The 20,623-nt window shown below is 35.1% G+C and overlaps 2 protein-coding genes across 6 annotated transcripts in view; one reads left to right on the top strand and one right to left on the bottom strand.

The window, feature by feature from the left end:
* LOC116848848 overlaps positions 1–20,623 on the bottom strand; it is a 72,018-nt gene that overhangs the window by 28,010 nt on the left and 23,385 nt on the right. For 3 of the 5 annotated variants that reach the window (XM_032825380.1, XM_032825382.1, XM_032825384.1), the window contains exons 2-15: positions 20,240–20,422; positions 19,967–20,107; positions 14,258–14,293; positions 12,718–12,900; positions 10,584–10,727; positions 10,316–10,498; positions 9,859–9,990; positions 9,460–9,774; positions 9,139–9,321; positions 7,332–7,463; positions 6,901–7,215; positions 5,778–6,107; positions 5,356–5,676; positions 5,093–5,275 (exon numbers count right to left, since the gene is read on the bottom strand). In XM_032825380.1, coding sequence (XP_032681271.1) covers positions 5,093–5,275; positions 5,356–5,676; positions 5,778–6,107; positions 6,901–7,215; positions 7,332–7,463; positions 9,139–9,321; positions 9,460–9,774; positions 9,859–9,990; positions 10,316–10,498; positions 10,584–10,727; positions 12,718–12,900; positions 14,258–14,293; positions 19,967–20,107; positions 20,240–20,422 — 2,781 coding nt within the window. The remainder of the gene's footprint in view (positions 1–5,092; positions 5,276–5,355; positions 5,677–5,777; positions 6,108–6,900; positions 7,216–7,331; positions 7,464–9,138; positions 9,322–9,459; positions 9,775–9,858; positions 9,991–10,315; positions 10,499–10,583; positions 10,728–12,717; positions 12,901–14,257; positions 14,294–19,966; positions 20,108–20,239; positions 20,423–20,623) is intronic. The other 2 variants (XM_032825383.1, XM_032825385.1) reach the window with 1 other exon arrangement.
* Positions 254–20,623, top strand: part of LOC116848850 (kynurenine 3-monooxygenase) — a 52,807-nt gene continuing 32,437 nt past the window's right edge. Inside the window, exon 1 of the mRNA XM_032825394.1 lies at positions 254–293. The gene's annotated coding sequence lies outside the window, so the exon portion shown is untranslated. The remainder of the gene's footprint in view (positions 294–20,623) is intronic.

Raw genomic sequence — 20,623 nt, 5'->3', positions numbered from 1 at the left:
TCAATATTTTAAAATCATTACAAAAAATCATATGCAGTGGTATTTTTGAAATATTTTTTTAAAATATGAAGTGAAGAAACGTTTAAGCATATAAAATCAATAATCAAGATGTTGATTCAATTTCGTCGTTTATTTGGATAATTTCTCACTCAGCAACGTAAGTGCAATATAACACGCGTTGTACGTAACAGTGACGCGTGTTACGTAATGTTGAGTGAGAAATTATCAGTATCAATGTAACATTATCGTTAGTTGGCCGTTCACTGGGCAGTGTGCGACAACAATTGAAAACGGTGAGTGAAGGACAAGCGTGTATAAAAGTGATAAGCTTGCAAATGTGATTTAAATGCATTGTACCGTGGCCAGAACTGCCCTGGTCAGCGCGTATGCAAGAAATGCAAAGTTACGCAACGTCATAACGCGTTTCACCGAGTCTCGTGACGTATCACGTTCTGATCGAACTCCCTTCGACATGTACACGAGCCGACGTGTGCGTGACGCCTTTAAATCGACGACAAAACAGGAAAGTTCCTCGTATGTATAATATATGTGTATATGTACAAAGGATCTTTTATTCATTTTTGCTTTTTTTTCTGTATTTTTTTCTCGCGACTGTGATTATGGCGATCGTGATGGTGGTAGTGTGATCGGAGTGATCACCACGGCGCGAGTGTTGTACTCGTAGCCCGGTGGTATAGTCACGACCGAGATTAACGTCACAAAGAACAATACACCAGTAATAATAATCATTATCCTAGAAATCTCCTTACTTTTCTGTTCGATTAGCCATGCCAGAACTCTGTCCTCGTTCTTAAGATTACCTACAAAAGGCACACACGCGTATCAGGATCAGCCAGGTTCGTTGATGCACCGAGATCATTGTCGGTAGAGGTCGTTATCGCTTTATCGACGTGGTGGTTGCTGGAAGTAACGCGCTAAGTCTCTCTTCGATATGTCGTAATCGTCTCTCAATGTAAACTTGTATTATATTAACATCATTTTCAAAAGAAACCAAATTCGGTTTTTCGACTTTAATAAGCAAATTTTTTATTTTAATAAGCAATTTTCATTTCAGTAAATGTAGTGCATATATTTTCATTTGCACGAGATATCGTGAGCTTTTTTCAATCTTCTTAAAGCTATTTGGAATATTCAGAGTATATGCCAAAAAATGCGACAAGATCGACTTTTGCGCGTAAACCAATAACTATATTATTATACAATAGCTAAGTGCAAAAAAGATACACACAGAAAATTTTTGTTGAATAATAGAGTATAGTAATAGTATAATTTACAAGACTTGATTATGCAATTAGGATATGTATACAGGGTGTTCTACTAACAAGTGTTTATTAAAACGGCAGATGGTAGAGGTAAGATTTAGAGACAATAAGTCCTTTGTTATTTTTTAATACGATCAATATTTAACGAGTTATTAACTAATTAATTTTGATATTTAACGTGCTGCACGAAATTGGTGGAGAATAGGTGGTACCACACACTGAAAAATATGAATCTCCGCCTCTTGGACTAACTTTGATATTCTGATTAATGAATTCCTGCTCCACAAATCAGAATAGCGAAGCTAGACTAAGAACCGGTCCAACTTTTTGGTAAATTAACTGATAGTTAAATTATATGTCTGTCTTTGTCTAAATTAAAAGAAAAACAAAATCAGATGTATGATTTAACTATCAGTTAATTTACTAAGAAGTTAAAATAACTCACCTCTAAAGACTTACCAAGAAGTTAAAATAACTGACTTTTAAAGGGGTAGGTAAAGATGGGAGTTAGCATTTTTTTCAGCACGCGGCATTACCTGTATTTTACCAATGAAGATGCGCTAAACATCAAACTTAATTAATTAATAACTCGTTACCTATTGCTCGTATTAAAAATAGCAAAGACTTTTCGTCTCGGTTTGAGTTCTACTATCTGCCATTTTAATATTTGGTGGTTCGTGTGAGACACCTTGTATATATAAGTGCTTCAGTTCTCGCGACTTTAATTTATACCGACAGGTATTTTCTGAGCAATTTAGAATTAATTCTTCCTCATCGAAAATATCGACGGAGGTCATTATTATTCATGACGACTTTTCAATTTTCAACATAACATATATTTCTAACTAAGGTTTAAAATAAAATTCTATTAAAAAGAAAAATCCACTTGAAATTAATACAGCAAAATTTTGTCATTTGGTTGTTCGAAGTTTAGTTTGCGAAAAGCTTCATTTTTTCGATCGTTTGTATCTCAAAAACTACTGATGCCTCATTTTTGCTGAGGAAAAATTAACTTTAAATTCCTCAGCGAACTTGTGAATATAAATTAAAGTCAGGAGAGCTAGGACATCCTATCTATATAACCATATTAAAGTCAAAATTTATATGCAACAGCAATAAAGGAATAGTTTGGTCAGATATATTTTATAAACCTAATGATATACAAATTTAGCATACATTTAAGCATACAGGAAAATATTAGAAGAGTTAAAAATATCTCATACTGATATATCCCATGTAGCACTAATGTGTTAAATACATCCTACAAAAATACATCCCAAGAATACTGAATATCTGTGGGACCTCTCAAGGATATATTTACTGTATGGGATGTGTATTTTCGATGATGCAACTTGGATTGTTCGTTATTTCTACCAGCATAGAAAAAGATTTTATTTTATATTTCGGTTTGTAACTATTGTGTAACATATAGTATTACTATATATGCGCGCCTATGAAAATTGCAGAAAAAATGGAACATTCATTACGCTTCTGTGTAGTAATAGATAATTGTAACTGTGTCGATCGCGTTGCATTGCTTGTCATCATTTGCAAAGGAACTCTGTTGCCTAAATCGATTTATTGAGTTGACTTTTTGTTGAAGTAAACCAAATTTCTGATTTTTATGAACCAAGTTCTGTTCTAAAAGCCAGAAATTCACCAAAAACGCATTTGCCTTCACCCAAAACGCATTTGCTTTGTTCATTAACATGTTAATTCAATCAAACTTTTCTTTGTCTAGTATTAAAGTAATGCATGATATATATGAAAGATGTAATTCAGTATGGGGGAATCTTTTTCGCACGCGTGTTTCAAAGCTATTGAAAAAGTTCCATACTTCTTGAAAATAATTACTTCTGCCTACAGTTTTATTTTTTATTCTCTAAGTCTGCGGCTAAGTTCGGTCCACTTTATTAAAAAAAAGTTTTGAATTCATATTGGTCTCATTTTATAATTTTTGGCGCTTTACCGTTTCAGAAAAAATGGAAACCCACTAAATGACACCATTTATTTTCATAAAATAAAATTCTTAATTTGTAATGCAATTTATTTTTTGATAGCTTGTGTTTAATCTTACTGGTGATTTTAAAGTGTAATCAACGTGCCAACTAATTCAATCTGTGCCAATTGTCTGAGAATCTGCCTAGTCAGAGCGAGATAGTTGTTATGGTGCGTGTATACGTGAAATATTGCGGTACAGAAAATAAGTGGTTTCAAAGAAATAGATCCGGTATTTAATATAACAATAACGCACTATTATTTCTTTCCTCAAACTCTTACAGAAAGAAATATTTCATTGTTAATACAATCGATTTGTTTAACGTCATTGTTAACCACTTCATTTCTAACTTCTGCATTTCTAGCAAATCAAATTTATAATTTGTTGGGTTAACTGCGCAGTAGTATTTGTATCCATTACAAAAGTTTACTGCTGTAGCAGTAAATTGAAAGCGACTAGTCATTTGTTTTCATAGTAGAATTGTTTGCTGTTCTATATTATCGGCTATTTATTGCGGATACTGGTATTTTTTGTTAAACTAGAACAATACATGCGCGCGCTGCGCGCGCGCCATATAGCTAATAAAAAACAATAAAAATTGTAAAATAAAAATTAAATTAAATTAAAATATACTTTTATTAATTAATAATTATAAGGAGAGACAGAGGGAGAGACAGGGAGAGACGGGGAGAGACGGGGAGAGACGGGGAGAGACAGGGAGAGACAGGAAGAGATAGGGAGAGACTCTTTTGTATTCTTTTTTGATGACCTAACCAACGATTAGTAAAACTATTTTTCTCAGTGTGTCACTGTCATAGTTTCACTTTTTATTTGTGAAAATAAATAGCGCTATCTAGTGGGGTGCAATTTCAAATGGACTATTTTGAAACGATATGTCGGTCCATCTTGTGACTTGCATATTTGTAAATCAGTACACTACAAACTATAAAATAAAAGCAATCTGAATTCAACATTTTCTTTTGATAAAGTGGACCACACTAGCCAATAGGCATTTGGCCGCAATCTTCCCTATACTTTCTTTAAAGAGTGCGGTCAAGTTTCCATTTTTTGTAAGTTTGAGAATGGTCATAACTTTGGTTTTTTTTGAAAGCTTATTGCGAGTAGATTTCAAATATATAAATATCAAAGTGACACTCCACACTGTTTCAGAGAAAAATGGCTCAAAAGAATTTCACTTTCGAGAGAACAATTCATATAAAAATGAAACAAAATAAGATATTTTATTGATCATTATTAATTCTTATAGTAATATCGCAGATGTTTTCGTTCAACGTTTTCGAAATTACAAAACCATGTTTGTGACCATAGCTAAGATACCAAATGATGGTATAGAACGCCACCTTGACATTTATATATTTCGAATCTACTCGCAATAAGCTTTCAGAAAATACCAAAATTATGACCATTTTCAAACTTATAAAAAATGGGGTTAAATGGCGGTTTGGCTGCACTCTTTGTAAATATATCCTAGCCGATTAAGATTGTAACCATACATAACCTTTTTAGTTAATGAATGTTTATGACTTTGAGAAAAATTCTCTGCGTGCATTTAATATTTTTTTACTAGGAATATTTTTCTCGATCACAGACTTATCTCACGTCGAAGAAGAGGGACTTAGTAAAGGGACAACATGTGGCAGGGCGTAAGGTGCCTGATCCCGTTTCCTCTCGAGTTTACAATAATATTAGCATCGCTTTTGAAATACGCAGGAAACGAAGATCATACGGCGGGGGAACAGGTCGAGTTTAACGATAAAAAGTAAAAAGAGTATATGTTCTTGTCACTTACCGTCGTACATGATGGGCACTCCGGTCTCGTAGTAAACGAGAGCCGGGAAGGAGAAGACGCCGATCTCGGCCGCGAGTTTGGCATCGTTCGATTTGACGAACTGGATACCATGCTTGTCGCAATCGTCGTCAATCGTCTCTAACTCCTCGAGGATCTCCGGGCAGGATTTGCACTTGTCGTCGTCTGCGGAACATCGTGACTTGCGTTAAAATCGTGAAATCGGCCGTGAATTGTTTTGAAGGTGAGATAACGAGGATACTCACAGAAGAATACGGCGAGGTGTTCGGCGTCATTGATGAGCACTTGCAGTGTTTTTCTGTCGACGCTCTCGATAACGTCCGGCGTGGTCGTTCGAAGGTCGAGGACCCATTCCAAGATCTTCTCCTCGTGCATCATATCACCTCCATAAATCTGCCGGAACTTGTGTCGATAGAAGGCCAACGCCGGCAGCCCCGCCAGATCGTACTCTTTCTCGATACCCTCGTCGGAGATCTTCACGAAGTCGATCTCCTTTTCTTCGCACTCGTCGTCGATGTTCTCGAGCTCCTGCAGGATCTTCTGGCTCTTTTTGTCGCCTTCTTTGTCTGCAAACAAGCGACGCGCGATGCGTCCTTATTATCAGTCGGGGGATTCGAGCAAGCAGCAATTTGCTCGACTAGACAATTGGCGATTCGGTTCAACGTACAGAAAAAGACCACGACGTAGTCGTTCTCGTCGAGGATGTTCTCCAGCATCCTAGCGTTCACCTCCTCGATCTTCCCCGGTATCTCCAGAGTATCCTCGTCCGTGATCCAAGACAGCACCTCGTCCTCGTCGTCAAGATCGCCGGTATAGATCAGCGGGTCTTTGTTGCGGAAAAACGCGAGGGTTGGAAAATGCTTGATACCGTATTTCTTCGCGACGATGGTGTCCTCGGTGGTGACGAATATGATGCCTGTCTCGTCGAGCTCGTCATCTATATTCTCCAGCTCGTCGAGAATATTGTCGCATTCCTCACTTTCGTCGCAGCTTCCACCTGACGTCATGATTTATACAATCGAATTGTCGACGAATATATGGGGCCTTGCAAAAATCGGATCGTCGATGATTTTATTGGTTTAAACAATGAATTTTCAAATAACGTTTTTAGAATACAGGATCGTAACATAATATAATATAATATATAATATAATATATATATATAATATAATATATAATATAATATATATATATAATATAATATATATAATATAATATATATATATATAATATAATATATAATATATAATATATAATATATAATAATGTAATATAATCTAAACAGAGAGTTAAGAATAAGTTAATTTCTTTTTTAACTGAGTTAGTTAAAAAGTTAAACTAAGTTAAATTTAAGGCTGGGGGTAACCTATAAAATAAATTTAGTTAAGTTAAAAGTTATAGAAAAAACTAACTGAATTGGAAGTTAAGTTAAAATAAAAATTAACTTTTTTAGATTAAAGTTAATTTGATTGCAAAGAAATATATGTGTTTTATACGTAATTAACTGTTTAATCGTAGATTAAATTTAAGTCAAATAGTAAAAAGATAGTCTCTTTTATAGGAAAATATCCTAGAGAATATAATATATAATGGAGAAGAAAAAATCCTGCTAACATTACTTTTTATATTTCTTATTTTATTTGTAAGCTGTCGAAATAATTTTAGTATCGACGAGAGAGAATTATAAAATCCGCGACGAACTTTTGCAATAATATTTCGAGCAAGTGGAGAACGTTGCGGAGCGACGTTAGTCCGTGATTTTTCTTTCGATAAGAAACGCGCGAACTTACTAAAATACACCACGACGTATTCGTGGTCGTCTATGAGGTCCATCAAAATTTCATCCGTGACTTCCTCGATGGTGGCGGTGTTCTTCTGCTCTATCAGCCACTCAAGGACCTCATCCTCGTTCAGCAAGTCGCCCTCGTAGAGCGCCGGGATTTTGTCCTCGATGTATATCAAGGTCGGCAGATGATCGATACCGTATTCCTTCGCCTCGGCGTCGTTGTCTATACGTGCGATCACGATGCCCTCCTTCTCCAGCTCGTCGTCGATGTTCTCCAGCTCGTTCAGTATCCGCATGTTTTGCTTGTCATCTTTGTCGTCTACGGAAAGAAATCGAATTGCCAGTCGCTATAACTCGCGAGTGTTGGGCAACGCGCACCTTACCTAACAGTGGAAGAATGTTAAAAGGAGGTAGAAAGACGAATCGATCGCTTACAAAACAGGACTGCTACAAATGGCGAGGTCTCCACGATCTTTTCCAGCATCTCGTCTGTTATTTCCGGGATCTCGACATGCTTCTTCTGGTGCAGCAGCCAGCCCAGCAATTGATCCTCGTTCATGAGATCACCTGCGACATAATTGTGAAGCAATTTTGTCAGCAATGACCGTTTTATCTTATGATTACTATTATTTATATCCTTATTATTTATATTTAATTATATCTTTATTATTTATATTTAATTATATCTTTATTATTTTTATTTATATCTTAACCTCGGTAAATACAAATAGCAACATTATATTAATTATTATATCCCAAATATGGGTCAAGTCCGAATTTCGGATCAAACTTGGTTTGATTGCCAAATTCAGGGAGATAAGATAGTTTATATACAAGTTTTTATTTTAAACAAATATGATATTGTTTAAGAGATTGATACACTCAATGTCTTTCTTATTTCTCGGTTAAGAATAGAAAGTAGTGCAACAAAAAGTAAAACAAAAATAAAGGAAGATATAAAATACCGGTAGATAATGTCTTTGTCTCGTAGTCTCGATACTCCAAAAATTTCGAGGTTGCATCGAGAATATATTATTAATAATAGTGACTCTTATTTGGATTGTAACAAATATTCTAAATAATAATTCGTGCAAAAAAATTAGACGTTCATTCCCGGATTAAATACGTATATATGCAATATAATAAGGGCAATCGAGTGTGCCCTTCCAAACCCTATAACTTTTACCTAAAACATTTTTTGGAAATGATTTCTTGAGTAGTTATTTCAGTGGTAACTTATTTGACTTTGAAATGACCCTACGAGTCAATTTGACTCTATAACGTAATACATAGCTGAACGCAGAATTTCCTGCTCTTTTCATCTCTAGAGTCAAAAGTGGGGATTTCCATTTAAAGAAGTTGACTTTCAAATGACCTCTAAATCTGACCCCAGGGTCAAGTTCAAGGTCACCATCGAGTGTGCCACTTCGAACTCTATAACTTTTATCTAAAACATTTTTTTCTTAAATGCTTTCCTGAAGAGATATTCTAGTGGAAACTTTAAAATAGGATACCCTTCGAGTATTACAAAGATTTTGAGCGGTCCAGCAATGGAAACAATTCAGAAATAAAGGCATATCAGAAATGGAAGTAGTTCAGGAATGGTAACAATTTTGGGATGGAAGTGGTTCAGAAATGGAAGCGGCCTAGAAATAGAGATAACCCAGGAATAAAAGCGGTCCAAGAATGGAGGCGACCCAGGAATTATAAAACCTAGTATCTAGCATCATCATCTAGTATGATAAAATTTGAGATATCGTATAATTCGTTATAAGTTGAAATAATTTGCTGACGCATAATTGGGACATACGTATAGACGTATTCTAATTATTTTCTTTTTTTAGAAACAATTAATTTAAAGTCTAATAATTTTGCTTTAAAACTATGATGTTTGTTGCTTATATTTAACAGTTAACAGTTCTTCTTAATGTTCGATCAACAAATTTATGTAAATGAATGAAAGTTATTCTGATTCTAAATAACTTTCCATACAACACAAATGTTCAAAATATATTCCAGAGACGTCCCAGAGATGTGTGATATCTTTGGGACATCTCTAAAATATATTTTAGTATTTGTGAGAGGTATGGATCATAATTAGGTTACTTTATGTACAACATATATTTTATTATTCTTATATTACTAAATGAAAAATTACATTGATGTAATGCTACTGTTAATTGTTTTGTCTAGGTATCTTGTTGCTCTCTTACGTAAAAACGAAAGTTTGATAGATACTGACCGTCGTAAACGTGTGGTATTCTCCGTTCGAAGAAGACCAGCGTGGGAAGCGATTCTATACCGTATTCTTTCGCCTCTTCCAAATCGTTGATCTTTACGAAAGCGATATTGTGGTCGTCGCAGTCGTCGTCGATGTTCTCCAGCTCGGTTAGCACCTTCTGACTCTTCTTTTGATCCTTGTCATCTATACAGAGAGTGGCGACAGAGAGAGAGAGAGAATCGTAAGCGTCAGCGAGCAAGAGCGATCTTTAGTTATGCGCGAACGGTATCGAACGGAAAAGTCAGACACGTATAGGAAGCGCGAGAGAGGTGTGTTACTGACAGAAGAGGACGGCTACGTGTTGCATCTTCTCAATAACCATGTCCAGCATCTCGTCGGTGACGTCCTCGATCTGATCGGCCTTCTGCTGTTGCTCCAACCACTTGAGCACCTTGTCTTCATCCTCGAGATTGCCTTGGTATACCATCGGGATACCTTGCTCGAAGTAGATCATCGTAGGCACCTTGTCGATGCCATATTCCTTGGCCTCGTCCATGTTGTCGATCTTCACGAACGTCACGCCGAGCTGGTCGCACTCGTCGTCGATGTTCTCCAATTCATTGAGAACCCTTTGCGACTTTCGGTCATTGTTGTCGTCTGCGATCATCACGGATGAGTTCTGATATTATTTATTTTGACTTTCACCGGGGCTGACGCGGAACCTTCGCGCGTGCGACTTACAGAACAGCACGGCCAGGGTTTTCCCTTCCTTGATGAGATGGTCCAGCATCTCGTCGGTGACGTCTTCGATCTCGTCCTTCTCCAGTTGCGACAGCAACCATTCCAGGATCTCCTCCTCGTTCTCCAGATCTCCTGCAATCGTCGAGTCACTTTAGTTTCTCGTACACGAGAGTTCTTTTTGCTATCGGTTTACTTTGCGATATTGTGGGATTTGAAGAGCGAACTGAGGATACTGACGAAACAACAATAACATATAATAAGAAGACGAGAGAGAATGTATTGGGACAGGGAGCTTGGGTAGCTCAGTGGAGAGAGCAGTCGCCCGGCAAGCGAAAGGTCCCGGGTTCGAGTTCCGGCCCAGCGACGCTCCGGCGTCCGATATACTTTTCTCTCCGACTCTTACAATATCATTTTTAGATGTTGTTCTTTTCGCCGAGTGCTCGATCCACCTACCCACCGTCGTAAATGTTCGGGATCTGTTTCTCGAAGTAGACGATCGCGGGCAAATCGTCGATCCCGAATTCCTCCGTCGCCTTGTCGTCGTCGATCTTCACGAACTGGATGCCATGCCTGTCGCAGTCGTCGTCAATCTTCTCCAGCTCGTTCAAAATCTGCATAGACTCCTCGTCGCCGTGATCGTCTGCAAACACGAAGGCGCGTTACACGCAACGAAAGCGAAGAATTGGGCCAAGATAATAGTGAAAACGATATGAAAGGATGCCAACAGAACAGAACGACTAGATTGTCGATGTTTCCAATCAGCGTGTTCAAAGTCTTAGAGGAGACATCCTCGATGACGTCCTCTTCATCTCCTGTGCTCTTGTTCGCCACTAGCCACTCCAGCACATCCTCTTCTCTACTCAGTTCATCTGAGAGCGCGTATTATGTATTAATTGTTGTCTTTTCAAGATGTAATATTTAAATTTATGCCAAATTTCTTTGAAATCCATGCAGGATGAGGCAATATCTATGAACACCTTGAATATTTTTGAAATATGAGAATAGGAGAAAGATGTATCTAATAGAAATTATAGAAGTGGTTGTTTTATGAGAGTAAAACTTTCTTTTAGGTGGAATAGCTTCGAAGATTTGACGATCATCTTTGCTTACTAATGGACATTATTTTTTTGTATTTATTTTTTGATAGCGACTATTAAGAAGAATAATATAACATGATACAATAGGTATACGATATATCACAAAAGATAATTTATTCTTCTTTTATTTCTCTGTTGTATTTAAGGGATGTCATATTTGCAAACTTTATGGACCAAATATTGATCTTTTCCTACAAAGTTTACATTGTATTGGTTACAGAAAAATTATAAATATTTTTATATAATAAAATTACGTACAAAAATGAATTAATATGACTTAATATGTAACGAAAACGATAACAAATTTTACAATTAACATCTCGAGCTATCAATTAATGCAAATACTTGCCTGATATAAAAGCTCTGTAGCTATCAAATTCTATATATATCAAAAGTGCGTTTGCTTCGCCCAAAAAAATTTCAAACAATATTACTATTTTTTTATAATTGAAATTTAGAAGCTTAAAAATATATAAAATGTTTGCAGAAAGATTTTTGTATATGCGTGATTTCCGTTAAATATGGTAAAATAAAGCGATGCATATTTAGCATAGCGACATTTGCCGGTGTATGCTTGTATATTAGGTGAAACAAAAAGTCCTGTAGCGTTTTTCAAAAGACTATATAGATATTTAATTATTAATTAAAAAAGATTGGTGCATTATCGCGTACAACTGTGCACTTCTTCAAACTTCTTTCATTAATAACTTAAAATTTTAGTTAGTTGTTCGCAAAATGGTGGAGGAATTTTTTTTCAATTTTATTTAATCTGTCTGTACACCACGGCTCCTCTATGAGTTACCGGACACTCTATGTATACACATAAATTAAGTCAAATAGAAGATCAAATTCTTTCACCATTTTGCAAACAATTACACGTCAAACTGAAAAATTTTATATCATCTCTGCAAATAATCACGTAGATATTTTTGAGTTAATTAAAGAAAAATAGGATAATCGCGCGCTATAATAATATAATGCACCAATGTTTTTTAATTAATCTAAAAATTTACTTTACTTGCAAAATAACTTGCAAAATAATTCGAAGGTATTAATAATAATTTGAATGTAATAATTCGAAGGTATACTTACACTGAGAGAAAAATATATGAAAAATATATTTGGAATTATAATGGCACAGTAAAAAGATTATAGTTAGGAATATCATTTTTATAGTAAATGTCATCATAAAGTTTGTAATATTTACAATATAAGTATAGTATAATTGACTCATGTAAAACTTTTACTAAAAATTATAATTATTTGAAATAAAAAATATAGTAAAGTAGCAAATATTGAATGGTAAGGGAAATTAACTATTTTATATAGTCAATACAGTTGGAATATTTGGCTAAATATAGATACATGTAACTATATTCCCAAAGTGTGCTTTACTATACACATAGAGTAATAAAATGGTGACTATAAATCTGTGTTCATTCTGCTATATTTTCATATTTAGATGAACTATAAAATATAGTGAGATTATAGTTATTCCAATTATTTTTTTCTTATATTTTTTTCAGTGTAGAGAAAAAGCGTTATCGCCATTAGATTAGGACGACAGCTTTTAACATGTAATGTTAAAGACACCATGTAATTTACATTAGATAAATTTTTTCCTACTCTCATATTTTTCGAAGATATTCAAGATGATAATAGTTATTGCTTCACCCTGTATACACAAATCAATTTAAATTTTAAGCGCGCACATGTTGCGTGTTCTGTGCGTGTCGTCCACTCCACGTCTTCTCGTACTTACTTTCGTAAATTATTGGAATCTGATGCCTGTAGTACACAAGAACCGGAAGAGGGCCGAGATTATACTCGTCCGCGAGCTCCTCGTCCGCGATCTTCACGAAGCCGATGCCTAACTGATCAGCCTCGTCGTCGATGTTCTCCAGTTCCTGCAGGGCCTTCAGACACTTTTTGCAGTCTGGTTTGTCTGTCCCATTTGAAATAAAAAGATGCATTATTGCGTGTTTCTTGTCGTCATCGAGCGACCGACGTAGTCGATGAGCGTTTGTCGATTATTCTGTTCACAAGAGTACGGCTTTTTTCAGTAAGAAAATTAGAAATTTCTTTATTGTTCCAATTTTGTCTCGCCATTTACGCGATGGATCATTAGTCACGATCGACAACGCCGTTAAACGCCCGTGTTACATTACAAAAATGAAAAAAATACAAAATACATTTCGCCACGTAGCCGCGCCAGCGAGAGCTAATTTGGAGATATTTTTCATCACACTATTCTATTCTTCTTTTTGCTTTTGTTTTAAGGGATAATCGTACTTCATTAGATTTACTTACATGTAAAAATATCGAAACGATTGGATTAGTATACACAATCGCTCGCAAAGTCTCAGTTATTCTAAACACATTCTAAACAGGGCAGGTGCAGAGAATGATGCATTCCACGTGCTGCACGAATCTAATCGGTGCACACTCAAGATAGGAATAACAATTGAATATATTCGCTGACACTTCTTTTCTTTTTTCAATTAGCTTCGCGCCAAGAATTCGATAAATAACGAAAAGGAAGAAGAGCTCGGAAAGCTCCAGTTAATTAGTCGACTCTCTACTAAGATCGTACATACTGCTTCATATCAATCGCTAGTTCTACCAAAAAAGAAAAGAAAGGAAACGACTTTTAAAGAGTCTCATGAGTTATGTCAATCGTATATCTGAGACGAGTGGAATGTGTGAATGTGAGGGCTCTTCTCGTTCCATTGAGAGACATCCATTTTTGTCCGCGCACTGCATCTTTCTTTCTCTCTGTCGTCGAACACGCATTCGCACCGGAGCAAAGAGCTGCAGGAACGATGGGATGTGGATACTATTCTGATCATCAATGAACATACAGATAGTTAAGGATATGCTTTCAACGAGATACGCTTGTTTACGGACACATTTTGCAGAGTATCGTCAATACACAGATCAACCACGGATGATGCACTAGCGAAAAATCACTTGGTTCCCGCAACATCTTCTCAACTCTGCGTTATCGAAGCCAGCTACACAATTCGGCTTGACGTTACAGTTATATAAGAACACCAGCTTCGCGTAGGAGAAAGGGGTAAATAGTTGAACGAAAAAAAAAGGTGATCGATTCAAGCGTTGCGATGGTAGTAATGAACGGCATAAACCGCGCAAAGTGATCCTTCATTAGTGCGTCAGCCGTCAGGATGCATATAGCGGTGTGTACGTGTATGCGTGTGTATACGTGTGTGAAGAAGCGTAGGACTCGGATGCTTTGGCACAGAGAAGTTCAGAACATCGATCTCTCATAAATATGTACTTACTAGAACCGGCGCCTGTGCAGCGCTGCGTGTCCGGACCTATTCGTATCAACACACACAAGAATTTTCACATATATGTATTATTTACAAGTATGTCGTATATCATCGAATCGCAAGGTGGACGATATCACTCACGACGGATAATCGTGATGCTCGTTACCGTGAACGTAACGTTTGGCATCGTCTGTTGCAAGATCCACTCGGCTTCTCCATTTTGCGATACGATCTTTTAACTCAATGAACATCGATATGATTGTCAACAATGAACAATGACGGACGACAAAGACAGTAGAGACCAATTGGACGGATTCTACAGAGGTGAGAGACAAATTGACGTATACAATGTATCCTTTACACAGAGAAAGATTCCTCTACGTGAAAAAAAAAATATTTTTATATCAATAGAATTGGTCGTGGTTGAAATAAATCTTTTTGATCTTTTCGACAGTTATTAAAATTCGAGTTATTAAAACAAACACATTGTTTCAATAACTGGAGTATTAGTTTTAATAACGTTACCATTGAGAATCAAGAAGACTTATTTCAACAACCATTTATTTCATATATTACCAGTTATATTGTAGAGATGTTCGAATCAAAGATTTTTTTATGTCGAATCGAATCGAATCTTAAATTTTAATTTCGAATTCGAATCAAATCGAATCGATGAAACTTCATCCGAATCGAATCGAATAAAATCGAATCAAATCGTTGAAAGAAGTTTTAATTAACATAATCATCGAATTCAACGAAAATAGTGACTTCAGTATGAGAGAGATAACATTGATTATATGATATCAATTTATTTTAAGTTAAGAAATATATAATATATTTCAGTTCCAGCTTTGAAAGCTGCACAACGACACATATCGATCCGACAGTTGTCGGTAAGAGTTTATCTGGAAGTCATTAACTTCTTTTAATATTTTTGGAGAAAATCTTAATGTATAGCAGACTTTTCAAGTCATGCTAATTCCTGTAAGGCTGGATATCTTTAATAGTACTTCGTTAATGCTAATGTGCGCGATCCGTATTCGAAACTTTTCGATTTGAATAATAATAATTCGAATTTGAATCGAATCGAATTTCACTTGATTCAATTCAATTCGAATTCGAATAATTCGCACATCTCTATTATATTGATTAAATAGCAATTGTTTTCCATGCTCTCTTGCAACATTAGTTACTTTATCGTTCGATACTTCAACGAGATCGGCAGTTAAACGCCGGAAAAACTGCGGGAAAGTGTCCGGACTTTTCTCTGTGTACGTGAAATTAGGAACAATTATAACTCAAGCTGCAAAATCGCACATAACGATTGTGTGCGTGTCTAGCTACGATTAAGAACTTTCAGACAGCAGCGGCGAAAGATTCGATAAGCTGCTTTATTAATTCGTTCGTTTTACAATACGTTTGACGTGCACGCGACAGAAGTACGCGACACCTTGATTGATTACAGTAAATCTGCAGAAATGTTAAGCACAGTCTTTACACTTTATGTATAGCGACGAGCAACTTGATCGCATACGTAACGTGCACAGAAACGGTTAATAAGACGTTGGATGAGGACGGGTTAAGTGAACGATAGGTGCTCGGATGGTGGTCGGGGTACATTACGTAACATTACTGCGTATCCGTTGATTTTCGTCGCCGACCGGCACGATTCATTAACCTAGAATCTAGTTCAAGGTTTGGGATTTTCGAATCAGGAGGAGGAATGTGGTTACGGATCCTTATGTGGTTTTGAGCAGAATTGCCAACTGAGCGACTTTCCGATTATTTTTGCCTCTCTTCTGCTATTTTCTAAAAGATCGTTTATTTGTTTCATGTATGTTTCGTAAAAGCTTTGTAAAACGTGTTATATGAGTACATGGAATGTAAAATTAAATTAGCTTTCTTCAGGTACATCTCCTATACTGTAGTAATTGGTCTTAAAGTGAATCAATAAAAATGTTTGAATGAAAGCAGTATTTCATAATCAGTGAATATTTATTGCATTACATTTTCGATGGAAACATAGCCATTTAACTGTTCTATTATATCTTATTGATTTTAACTAGTGGAAGAATAAGATTTTACTACAAAATTTATAGTATACAACTTTGTTATCCGCTCAAATACAACTCTTTGCGTATATAGCAATGGAATTAACGGCTTTTATGCACCTTGCGAGTAATGACACTGTTTGTGTTTGCAAATTACATCAATAACGGGAACAGTCGCTGCTATCAATTGATCCTTTCAGTGATTATACTTAGAAAGTATGTAAACATATATTTATGTAAATACGACAGTATACAAATATTTGACATGTAAACTATTTTTCATGTTTTAATAATTGACATACACTGAAAAAAAATATCTAAAAATTAACAAATATTTATTAATATTTATATTTACCATTAACATATTTATTTAAATTAAAATTTTTTTTATTCAAACCGAGTATTGTTTACTCGGTTTAAGTAAACAATACTCGGTTTAAATGAAAAGAATTTTGATTTAAGTAAACATGGTATCCATCTAATAAATATTTGTTAATTTTTAGATATTTTTTCTTAGTATACGTAATCATGATCGATTAGAATTATTTCTACTCGATTTCTGTCGGTTAAACTCCTAACATTTGATCAGTTATTCTCAAAAGTAGGAAAGACCAGGATAAAAGATGTTACATTCCTCAGAATTCTGGAGTTACAACTTCTTAGACATCTAATTGTTGTGATTAATTGTATAAATAATACAGACAATTATCCATGCTTATGTCTACATGTTTATGTCTGCAATAATTCTCTAAACTCTATATTTTGTTTTGTAATAACCGAAATATAAACATGGATACAACGTGATCATCTTGTCCTATTAAGTGAAATAAAGTGAAATTGGCTAGAAGCCCAAGGTAAGAAGATTACATATGAAATATGCATCTCGATTAATAGTTCCGGGGTCTTCACGAGATGGCTCTACAATCCTTCCTGTCGGTCTTTAATTATGGATTAATTTTATACCTCGTTCATCCGTATGTTCAATTTCAATCATTTTATGAGTAAAAATTGCTTTTATTATCCGAAAAATGTATCATATACTTGCAGGAAACTTTATTTTAACTAATAACACATGATCCAAGTTTACTCGTTCACAAGAGATGAAAAAAAATATATATATACAGAAAAATATTGCATTCAAGTAAATATTGCTTGTTTTAAGTATTTAATAAATTTATATATCTGTAAATCTATCAAAAGTTTATTACAAGCATCAAGTTTATTCAAGAGACATTCTGAATTCCACTAAATCTAACATTTCAATCAGAAATATTAAAATAAAACAAAAATTCAGTTTGTGCTTACAACATAATAGAACTAACTTTTTCTTTGATAAGTTTTATATTTTTGTTTTATATTCTATAAGAGAATAAATTCTTTTTTTGAGTACATAATAATAAATTTTTCTCAAATTTGTGATGAATATATTTTAAGATTTATTAAGAAAATATTCTTTTTTTGAAGATAATTATTATTTAAAAGAAGGAAAGTAAACTGAATAATCACTTTTTGTAAAAGTAGAATTATAATTTTTTTCTGTGTAGAAAATTTCGAGATGTTCGAAAATGTACTTGGCTGCTTTTAAATCAAAATTTAAAAACCTTTTTAACTATAATATCACTTCGATTTTAATGGAATTCAAGAAAAATTACCTGTTTTAAAAGGGATATTTTAAGGTTTCGTTTCCACTGCTTCACGATAAGTATATAAACAAAGCACATAGCCAACATATCCCTTGGATCAACTAGATCCGGTCTCTTCTACTTCGCGCATTTTAGATTATTAAATAAAATAATCGCGCAAATTAAATTTTTTAGAATTATCTTCTTAGATAGCACAATGGAATGGCATGCTCGATGTCTTGTCGGAAAACTAACGTAGAACATTGGGAAATAACGGAGAACGTGCTTCACGGATGATCGTGTGCAGTTCTTTTGGATGTGCGTTAAACGGAGCGTCATCATCCCATATAGAATTTCACGTCGGTCCTGTGTCAGGTCACTGTTAGGTGCCAGATTTCCGATATTGGCTCGGTACTGGCAGTCAGTACTGACTTGGCGTTTTAGTCGGACGATTATTCATACAGAAAAAAATAATATTGAATCAATAGAATTGATTAATAGCATTGTGGTTGAAAAAGTATTTTTGGCTCAATAGTAATATTACTGAGACTAATAAAAAAATCTCGAGTTATCAAAACAAATATTATACATTATATATTGTTTTAATAACTCGAGTGTTAGTTTCAATAACATTGATGTTGAACCATGAAGATTTATTCCAAACACGACGTGCTGTTGACCAATTCTATTGATGAAACAGTATTTTTTTCATGTAGACCCAACACCGGTAGTCAATTCTTGGCCGAGCAACTATACATTAGCCAAGAGTGAATTTCTCGTGTCATTTCATTCAATATCGATCTGCAAAAAAATCATGTGCGCGTACTATTTAAAAAGTGACAGATCAAAACTGAAAATTCTACCCGACATTTTTCGCACTAATTACACGTGTAAGATCGTACACTTGATGTGATAAAAACTTCTAATACTTTTTCTTATTTTATTTTCAGGCGTGTACTAAAGCATTAGTGTTCTTTTCACAAGTTTTCGCTTAATTTTTGTAATACATAAATCATTATCATTATATCATGGCTTAGATTTCATAGACTTCGAATTTTTAAAAAATACAAACAGGAATTTTTTGGATTTTAGATTGTACCACTGTGCTGAAAAAGACTAAAATTTTTGTACGTACATAATAAATATACTTTAGCATTTTTGTATATCTCATATATATCCGATATAGTATACGCCGTATACATTAACTTGTACCACGTGTCATAATTATTGCAGGTGAACATATGTCATAATAATGACAAGTGCAATTATATAGCATAAACGTGTGCAGCGCGAAATTTCGATATTTTAGAGAATGGCGTTTGTTTCATATACATATATTGATTTTTATATGAACATTTGAAAAGTTCGCGGAATTTTTTAAGCGATACACTGTTTTTTTTTGCCGGTTGCCGGCACGCGCCTAATGCATTGTAGAGCGTTTGCGATTTGGACTTCACAGTTCTTGCTCCTAGATGGCGCGCTCGGCGCAACAAACGTACCACGTGACATTGTTGTGCGCGTTTACGGTCCTACATCAAACGACTCGTTGGTATCTCCCTGTAGAAAAGTAGTGTCGTGTGGTAAATTACATTCGAAAGCTGAGATTGTCTTCTTTCCTATGGAAATCCTCAATTCATAAATGTAAGGGATTGTCTTTCTATATTATCAGTTAATTCCGCTGTACTGAAAACTCAATTAGCTTTCTCTCGCTTCGATTTTGATACAAGTAAATCGGAAAAAATAAAACAAATCTGTACAAACTATAATTTTCGGTCTGTTATAATATAAGAGTAAATTATAATTTAAACTTTATAAGTTATATTGCAATTTATGTTTCCTTAAATTCCTTTGTTCCTAAATTATATTAATCTTAAAAATTGAGTAAGTGCCCAATTATTTGTCAGTAATGACCCAGGAATGGATAATAGATTCTCTTAGCTAATGATAGCTATAGATCGGCTAAGCGTTGGCTCCGTCGTAGTCTGGTCTTCCTATATGGGATTCAACGTCGGAGGATAATGAGTACAATGAAGAAAAAGACTTACAGAAAAGAACCGCTACAAAATCGGTATCCTCAACGATTTTTCCCAGAATTTTTGCGTTAACTTCCTCGATACGGTCCGGCCGATCCATCGCTTCTAAGCTCGTCAGGAAATCCAGTACATTTTCCTCGTCCATCAAATCACCTGACATCAGAGACGCATCGTGATTTCTTTTGCGAGTAACACACATATATTATTATATAAATATTAAGATTTGCTAACTCTCGATGCAAAGCTTGATTTGCGAATTCTGGAAAAAATTAATGTGTTGTTTACCGTCGTATATAATTGGTTCTTTTTCGCGGAAGTACGTAAGGGCTGGAAAGCTCTTGATGCCATATTGCTTTGCAAGTCGTTTATCATTGATTTTGACAAAGTCGACTCCAAAGTGGTCCGTATCATCGTCGATTTTCTCCAATTCGGCCAAAACTTTGTCACATGTGGTACAACTTCGTGCATCTACAAAGAAATCACTATTAAGTGCGGAAAGATAGCATCACGAAAGATAAACGTTACAAACAAAACAGGAATGCACGACGAGATAGTGGAACACATCAAACGCTTAGCGTTTTCACGTATTTTGTTTCAGGACTGCACGCGTATATGAGCAAGCGCGAGAAAATCGCCAAGTATTTACTGTCTCTAGGACGAAGACATACT

Source organism: Odontomachus brunneus, unplaced genomic scaffold (assembly GCF_010583005.1).
Source record: "Odontomachus brunneus isolate Ranch 3 - 2012 unplaced genomic scaffold, Obru_v1 Obru_scaffold_101, whole genome shotgun sequence".
Classification (NCBI taxonomy): Eukaryota; Metazoa; Arthropoda; class Insecta; order Hymenoptera; family Formicidae; genus Odontomachus; species Odontomachus brunneus.
This window is presented reverse-complemented; position numbering and strand designations above follow the sequence as displayed.